Source organism: Phytophthora parasitica, assembly GCF_000247585.1.
Source record: "Phytophthora parasitica INRA-310 unplaced genomic scaffold supercont2.63, whole genome shotgun sequence".
Lineage (NCBI taxonomy): Eukaryota > Oomycota > Peronosporomycetes > Peronosporales > Peronosporaceae > Phytophthora > Phytophthora nicotianae.
In genome coordinates, this window is record NW_008649049.1 from 186,143 (window position 1) to 194,538 (window position 8,396).

An 8,396-nucleotide genomic window follows, 5' to 3' on the forward strand; every position below is an offset into this window, starting at 1 on the left:
AGCGATTTAGGATTCATGTAGCCATGAGCCAAATAACTCGCACAAATCACAAATTAAGTGACTCCGACCACCATTGCCATCCAAACTCACAGTATCAACCTCTTGGCGCCATGTCTTCTGTGCGCGCGCGCTCACCGCGCGAGCTGGTGGCCGCGTGCATGGATCACATCGCACTTGAAGGAAGCGCTGGCCTGTCTGTGGCTTCTCTATTCTCTAGCGTTGAGCCGAGCAACGACGTTCTCGTGCGTCGACAGGTATGGCGGCTGTTGCGCTCGAGTCGCGGAGTTTTGCTTTTTTTTCGAGGCTTCGCGTCCTCCAGGCAGACATCCAGCAAGAAACGCAAACGACCTGGACCCGCTGACAATGACGAGAACCTGGTCGAGATCAAGTGCGAAATGCTGCAAGCTGCCGGGGCTTTAGCGTTTGATGACACGGCAGCTCTGACGACCGACGAACTAGCGCTCCTCACGTACGATGAAGCAGTGGATGAGCAGCTGGAACAGGACAAACAGGTGGTGGTGGCAGCATGCGAAGAACTGCGCCACCGAGCGCTCAATATCCCAGTGAAGGCGATCGCCGCGGATCTCGGACCGGAACATCTTGTCATCCTCGAGGCGGTGGGCCGTGCGCGCGTACAGGGAGTTACAGTTATGACGTTGACTAATTTACTGAGTGGTGGCACAGTAAAAAGGCTGCACAATTGTTTGGATACGCTCATTTCGAACGGACTGGTGGTCAAGCGGATGATGATCGTGGCTCGACCATCGATGCGTCGACTGAACATCATCCACCTGCCACGGTTCGCTGCAGAATTCAGACCTCAAATGTTTGACGAATCGGCAGATTTTGAGTCGGACGAACAGAGCAGGAAGATTTTGTGTGCAGCAGCGGAGAAGTATTTGAAAGGACTGCCGACTCACTCGTCGGTTTTGTCGGATCTCGGACGCGATCTGAGCTTGCAGAAGCGGCACCTGGAGGTATTACGCTCCCATATTATGCAGGAGTGTAAAGTGGACGAGAATTTCCCGCTGGAGTTGTTCCAGGCAGTTTTGCAGCCGTCGCGACGTGCCAGTCTCGAACCTAAAATTCTAAATTGCGTGCGGTACAAATCGCCAAACACCCGCAAAAACTCGGCATATCGTCGCGGTATTGTGTTGGAGCTCGGTTTGCTTCGCCAGATATATGGGATTATTGAGGACAGCGCCGAGAATGGAGCCACAATTATCGATTTACGAAACCAAATTGTGCTACCAGGGAGCAAATTGCCCTATAAATTGGTGGGCGTGTTGGCCGGAATGTACAGCTTGAAAGCCGAGTCTATTATCTTGGGAAAGAACAAAGCTTTCCGACTGTATTTGGACTCGATGGCACCCAGGGCTAACAGCAACAAGGACCAGAAGATCGCCGACAACACCTTGCCGCAAGATAGCGAGACGTCGAAAGGTGAGAATGGAGACGAAGTACCAGTAGCTACAGGAATGAAGGTGGAACGACATTACACAGTTCGAAACAATAAGGCATTGAAAGTGGCGCTTGGTGGAGCAGAAGTCGATGGGACGAGTGCTCGACGTCGCGAACACATTTTAGAGCGACTCGAGGACGAGAAGATAATCAGTCTGTCGTCGCTGCGTGACAGCGTATTTAGTATGGAGAAGCAGCGCGCAGAGATAAACTTCACCAACGCAGATGGCGAATCCCAAACCCACAGCAATGTGAATAGTTTAATGTCGCCTGCTGCAGTGGGGAAGGTGGACACGCGGTCGATTTTTCGCATTGCAACCGAACTGGAAGTCGCGAAGAAATTGAGATTATTGCAGCTCCCTTTGCCTGCACGTAATGTTTCGACTAAATTCCGTGCTCTCCGCTGTGTCGTTGCGCCTGGATACGAGCACAACGATGTTTTCATTCAAGGTTTTGTCAAGAACTACTGTCGCGATGAGCGCTTGCGGCGTATTCACCGGAATGCTGATCAGAGCGAAGTGGTTCGTTTTCACAAGATTGGAAGTGAAAATAATAAGGAAATGGAACCTGGATCATCTCGAAAGAGGCCACGGGCCGATTCAAGGAAATCTAAACCGAACACTAATGAGACCAAGGACTCGATATCTGATGCAGATGGTGTATCGGGTACTGGAATCGAAACAATTCGACATGCTTCTGACATCGAATCGGAGACTATCAACCCAGCTGCACCTGGGAGGAATGAGATAAGCTACAAGATTCGACGCTTTGTGAGCCAACAGAAGTCGGGGATTCATAACCAGCAATTCAGGAAGCTCGGGTTCGCTTACGGTGTCATGTATCGATGTAAAATTCTACATAGATTTCTGTGGACTACACTGCATGAAAACGGGTCGAACCTGCAGCTCCCTGGTGATGGAAACGACGCATCTATCCAAAGCTTGAACGAGGAAGGCAATTGCTCTGCTACGGGTGACCAAGCTCCACATCCAGGGATTGTGTTTTCACGTGAATCAGTATTGCACTCGATGCCCGTGCACTTATACATCCAGATCTTCTCGGGTGGAGGGATTCTGACAGACGCTGAGTTTGCTATCGTTGAGGAAGCCATTGCCCACAAGCATACATTTGACGCTATTCCGGAGGCACTCCGCGAAAAGATTTGGTGCCACGAGTCTCAGCGAACATCAAAAGTTTTGGGCACTCTTGCAGATTTAGGGTTGGTGCAACCGCACAAGATCGGAATGAAACACCTGGTTAAAATCCTTCGAGCCGGGTATACGGATGGGCGGGACGGTGTGCTATCTCGTGCGCTCAAGGACAACGCACTGGGTGGGCTTTTTCGGTTTAACAAGCAGGTCAGAATTATGCTGAACGACTGTGACAACAAGGACGACACCGAGGATGGTACAGAACGCCGTGGTGTGAACGAGCTTGACTCGATCCGTATTGTTGGATTTACGGAGAAGACGTACAGCTTCTCAAACACGCTACCGCTCCAGTTTTCGTTCGAGTCGGGAGATGATGTTGATCGCTATTGGGAAGCTCTCGAATGCCTTTGTCTAGAGCAGATGGCAATGGAAGTGGAAACACCAAGAAGAAATGAGCCAGCCGTGTGTAAGGTACCTAAGCCTGTTAGGACGCGTGCTCGACGAATGCTTCGTATCCTCGCATGGATACCGAAATCGCGGAAACCAGTAGCCAAACATAAACGTGAGGAGGGAGGTGAAGGAGACTCTTCTCAGTTTAAGAGCAGCGGTATTGTGTCTTCTAATATCCGACTTCGCAAAAGGCGGCGACAGGTTCAACCTAATGGCGATGGCAGTGATGGAGTCAGACGGAAGCATAGGAAGAAATACCCAGACGACTTGGACGAGGACCCGTCGAACTCTGAAACACTCACCTGGACGGACGAGCACGAGCAGCTTTTAGTGGAATATTTTATTGACAACTGCAAAAGCCGGTGGAAGATTGCCATCCCGCAAGGTTTACAACGTGAAAAGGAGCAAGTCGCTTTCCGAAACCATACGATTTCACGAACAGGTTTCGGTCTTGTGGCAATCGCACGGAAACTGGGCAAAAGAAAGATTGACGTGAAGAAACGTCTAAAAGAAAAACTCATGGAGCCTGTGGTGAAGCTGTTGTTCGAGCGCGCAAAGCGGGAAGCGGCTCTGGCTGACAACCCTGGCGGTCTATTTGACGAGGAAGTTGCGATTCAAGGATCGACGAGACTTACAGCACTCTTTCGACGCGCAGTGATGATGATTGTGTCTCCCAGAGAAGAGTATCATCCACTTGTGGCTGAAGAACTGATCTCGTTCTGGACTCCACACGAGATTCGACAGGTTTGGCGATATCTTTGGTTAAAGAACTGGATCGTCCGTGCATCAGAGAAGGAAAGAGGTCGCGGCTATTGCACAAGCAAGAGACTGCAGGACTCACTCAAGGTAACGACGTTGTCGTATCCTTTGCTGTTATTTCAGCAGGCTGTGGAGCAGGAGAGTATGGTTAGTTCTACACTGGAGGAGATTGCGGGGGACTCGAAAGATGTGAGACAGAGTGATCAGCTCTTCGAGGATGATTTTCCAACAAATGCTACGCCGGGCCAGTGTGCTCTTGAACTGGGATGTCAAGTGCTTGGAACGTGCTCGCTTACAGCAGTTCACTCCTCGTCTTTTGATACGGACAAGGGGGTAGAGGACGCTCTAGCAACTCAGCAGACAAACGGCAAGAGATTACCTAGTTCTACGAAGAGGGAAAGTCTCTTAACGTGCAAGAGTCTGAAGGACAGGTCTGGCTTCGCTGCTCACTTGGCCAACAAGGTGAATGTCGCGAGGGCGTCCGATCTCATCGACAGCTGGCGAGTGGAGACCAAGATGCATGCTGTGAGTGTGGAGGACGCAGATCTGCTGAATGCTTGCGAGGCGTTTTCTATGGAAGAAACCGACGACAACAATGGACTGGATGAAGCTGCGTCTCGACAGTGCAAGGAATCGGATGAAGTGCTGAGTCAATCTGTGGTTGCTCACGTGCGTGAAGGCGGAGAGGAAGGTCTGACGTCATCATCTCTGATGGATAAAGTATGCTCAACAAGCGACGGTGAACTGCGAATGAGTGTGGCACGTTGTCTGGACGCGCTTGTTGACCAGGGCGAGCTCATTTGTGTTAACGCGTACTACGATCAGCGCTACATCGTGAAGGAACATGGAGACGTGTGGATGTTACGACCGTTCTCGCTGGTTTCCAGCGTGACTTCATCGTCGACACCCCAGGTCGTTTTCGAAGGAGAAAAGGACACACTGTCATTCCCTTGGCTCAAGATGGACGGTGGAACAAATTACAAGTTCCTCTTCTCTATCCAGCGCAAGTTGCTATCGCTGGTAATCCAGGCCCCAGGTATCACGGAAAAGCGTGCTCACACCAAGATGAACAAATTGCTGTCGTTGCAGGACACTCGGGAGGCGATGTCGTTACTAGTGGATGAAGGACTGGTGTACGCTCGGGCAGTCACTCACTCTGTTGCAGCTCAAGCCACAAGTCTATTTGGATCTTCAGTGACACAGCCCTCGGTTCCTAAAGTTGTGAAGATGGTGGGAAACGTGTTGGCTTATGATCGCTCAGTGTTTGAAGTGCATTATTTCCCCCATGTCGAGTGCATCCAGCGGTTCGGAAGCATTGTGCAGGATTATCAAAACGAAGTGTTTCCGAACGATTGAAAGTACTGAAGTGCACACAGCCCGAAGCCTGGGTTGTATCGTGTATAATATATCTCGTGAGGGCGAACGAAAGCCTTGGCATTGAAGAACTCAAGCGTGTACAGGAAAAAAGTCAAGTCGGACTACCCATACCTTTCCACGAGCCACACAAGCCGAAAGTCTGCAGAGTGTTGCTGGATACTGATCCACGCAAAGACAAAGCTATCAACAATAATAAAGACAGCACTATGCTGTCAGCACCACCTCAGTACTTTCCATAAGGTTTCTTATCAGTTTTAAATGTACTCAAAAGAGGATACTGGCTGAAGACCAGCCAAGAAAAAGAGACGCAGCCTACAGCTTGGACGCCGCGCGCACCATCGTGGCCGAGATGATGCCGTGTGGCTCGTCCGTCGGCAGGAACACTTCGCCGTGCGGATGGATGTTCTTGCAGCCAAAGCGGGACAGGTCGATGGGATTGTTGTGGATGTTAGGCATTGTGATCTTGATGTCTTTGACGTACGGGCACTTCTCCAGCACAGCCTCGCCCATTTTGTACAGCGTAAACTGCACGGCAGGACTGGACACACCCACATCGGCTGGACCCGCAAACGTCTCAAGTAGCACGTTCTTGATCTCTGCCACTCTGGCAACGAAGTCTCCGCCGATGGCGTCGGGTGTATAGCTCCACGTCGCCGTGACACATGTGCAGACCAGGCGGTCAGGTACGTCCGGTAGCGTCGTGAAATCATCGCGGAAGAAGTCGACGAAAGAACTCTGCGTGGTTTTGAGCACCTTGAGGCCGTCCACACCGCCTTGCACCGTCACATCTGGGGCGCCGTACGCCGACTTGCGAGCCACCACACTATAGAAAACGAACAAATAAGCAACACGTGACAGTGAGTGTATGTTGCAGGCTATACCAAGTTACAGTGATCGACATACTAGGCAGTGGAGAAGCCCGGGCTGGCGCTGACAAAGGCGTGATGATGCGGACGTGTCTTACCCTTGGAGTCGGGCACCACCACGCGCTGCCATGGCGTCTCAAACAGCTTCACTTTGGCCACGCTGATCTGGTAAAAATGTCCACACAAGCAAGCACGGTTAGCTCGTAGTCTACCCACCTTTGGTACTGGAAGAAAGAGAGACGTACAATGTCTGGGTGCTTCGTGACAAAGTGCTTGGCGAGGATAACGCCAAAATCCTCGAGCGAAGCGAACTCATGCTTCTTGGCCAACACCCACACCGTATTCTTGACCGAGTCCGTGGGAAGCACGCGGCCATTGTCACCGTCATAGTAGGCACTGGCGGCGGGTGCACCCTCCAGTAGCACCTCCGCCTCCAACTGGATCACCGAGTGCTTCTCGGGTGTGCGAGTCACCTTGAGCATACGCACGCGGCCCTTACCGTGCTCGTGTTGCAGAAGTTTCACAACCATTGGAACACGTAAAGAGAGAAGAAGAAAGACGGGCAAAGATTGACGACGTTGGAGGCTTGAGCCGATTCCTTCCTGGGCGCAAATCGCGGAATGACCTTGCAGCGACTGTCGGCGAAGTTGAAATGGGGGCCCAGATGATCTCTGCGTGCACGCATTCAGCATACCCGCTCTTAAAACAATATATTGAAGTGATTATATACACTAAATCATTACATAAAGCTGCCGACGCGCTCGACGTGGTTAGTGCCGACTTGGTTGGCCCTTAATATGCGTTTAGTTGGAGGAAACATAACGTAATCTGTTTGAACTCGTTGCGTCGTTTTGGGCTGGTGTTGAATGCGCGACTGCGTTCGGTGATCCCCGGCCCACGCCCCGTCATGTCCCTGTTGTAGGTCTTCTGTTATGGGATAGGTTAAGTACCAACTTTTGGAGAAACAAATCCATTCTAATCTCGTTTAGAAACAGATGACCGTACGTTTGGAAATTGTATGGTTTAGTCTACTTAAAACAATTTACTGAGCTCCAATGCCAACCACGGCATAGGAAAAGAGAACGCAACCGGATGAAGAGCTGTGGACGGCACTCATTTTGGATTAGCCGCTCCGTCTGACGGTTAACTACACAACTACTGCAACTACGCTCAAGATAACAACATTTCAGATACTTCGGGTGAGTACCATGAAGCAACATGAGAAGACCGTGCACGTTGGCCTGGAGAAATTCTCCGGTTGGCAAATTGAGTATGCTACGTGGAAGGACAAGCTACTCACGTACGTGGCGAAGTTAGACCTGGACGTTGAGAATGAGCTCTTCGAGAAAGGTCTTCCTGAACCAAAAGTTGGCATGAGGGACTTCCTCGAGTCAACGCCACCACATCTTTTGGATGAGGACGTCAAGGCAGCTCCAGAGGAAGAGCCGAAAGCTATGCGGAGAGAGATCATGTGTGGCGAAAGGCGGATGCTGCCATGCGCCATGTTCTCAACACGACTCTACCGAACTCGTTTCTGTCGTCCTTGCCAGAAGACGTTAGAAACTTGGAGGTGTGTGTGATTTGTAAACACCTTGAGCGCAAGTTTGGGCTCGGTGACGCTGGTGGATTGGTGTCGCAGACAAACCGGTGGAATCGAATTCTCAGCTCGAATTGGAGGGACACCATAGTAGTTGACAGATACTGGTTTCATAGCCATTTTTTTTTCACAGCACGTAGATAGTACGCTGAGGACTGTCTATACCATTACGTACCCTGAATGCACTTTTTCTTAACTTTCTCTGTACAAGGGATAGAGCACCAATCTATATGCTAATATTGAAATGGAGAATTTCCCGATTTTTGAGCTATATGAACATACCTTCATATCTTATAATAACGTGTCATGAAAATGCGTTATATTAAGGATGAAAAAGTTTTCTATTTAGAGACAAGAAATTTAAAGTATATACAATTACTACTTGTACAAGAATGTGCAATTACATTTTGGACAGTGGATTGAAGTGTACGGGAAAGCCATTGCATGAGCGCTGTGGTAGGCATCCGTTTTCGACATTCCCTAATATTGAAGTTTATTCACCAAAAGTCAGCGAAGATATGATGAAGAAAATAATTTCAGCTTCAATGGGTAAAAGAATTACCTGTTTGTGTGGATCATCGATGGTAAGATGGAACTTTACAAAGCATTGTGATAAGGAAAAACATTTTAAATGGATCAATACAATGCCAGATCCAGAAGATATCGCTTGGTGGGGTCCATGTCGATGGTAAGCAATCATCCATTCCCTGAATTTCAGAATATCCCTCTGAATTT

At 49.8% G+C, this 8,396-nt stretch overlaps 3 protein-coding genes across 3 annotated transcripts; 2 read left to right on the forward strand and 1 right to left on the reverse strand.

Annotated features, from left to right (window-relative positions):
• Nucleotides 1-61: 61 nt before the first annotated feature.
• PPTG_17102 (hypothetical protein) lies at nucleotides 62-5,473 on the forward strand. The gene has a single exon (XM_008914737.1). The coding sequence runs from the start codon at nucleotides 111-113 to the stop codon at nucleotides 5,175-5,177; it is 5,067 nt and encodes a 1,688-aa protein (XP_008912985.1). The 5' UTR covers nucleotides 62-110; the 3' UTR covers nucleotides 5,178-5,473.
• PPTG_17103 (urate oxidase) lies at nucleotides 5,380-7,058 on the reverse strand. Its single transcript, XM_008914738.1, has 3 exons — nucleotides 6,310-7,058; nucleotides 6,102-6,229; nucleotides 5,380-6,021 (listed from the first exon to the last, which is right to left on the reverse strand). Exons 1-3 carry the CDS (start codon nucleotides 6,754-6,756, stop codon nucleotides 5,511-5,513), a joined length of 1,086 nt encoding a protein of 361 aa, XP_008912986.1. The 5' UTR covers nucleotides 6,757-7,058; the 3' UTR covers nucleotides 5,380-5,510.
• Nucleotides 7,059-7,272: 214 nt separating this feature from the next.
• On the forward strand, nucleotides 7,273-7,927 carry PPTG_17104 (hypothetical protein; the record flags this gene model as incomplete). Its single annotated transcript, XM_008914739.1, has 1 exon — nucleotides 7,273-7,927. The coding sequence occupies one exon, from the start codon at nucleotides 7,273-7,275 to the stop codon at nucleotides 7,642-7,644; it is 372 nt and encodes a 123-aa protein (XP_008912987.1). The 3' UTR covers nucleotides 7,645-7,927.
• Between the last annotated feature and the right edge of the window lie 469 nt (nucleotides 7,928-8,396).

Excerpts from the sequence above, each read along its gene's own strand:
- PPTG_17103 (XM_008914738.1), bottom strand. The coding sequence starts at position 6,756 with ATGCTGAATGCGTGCACGCAGAGATCATCTGGGCCCCCATTTCAACTT. Across the intron at positions 6,230-6,309 it reads TCACGAAGCACCCAGACATT|ATCAGCGTGGCCAAAGTGAA; the intron begins GTACGTCTCTCT and ends CATTTTTACCAG. Across the intron at positions 6,022-6,101 it reads CCGGGCTTCTCCACTGCCTA|TGTGGTGGCTCGCAAGTCGG; the intron begins GTATGTCGATCA and ends CGTTTTCTATAG.
- PPTG_17102 (XM_008914737.1), top strand. The coding sequence starts at position 111 with ATGTCTTCTGTGCGCGCGCGCTCACCGCGCGAGCTGGTGGCCGCGTGC.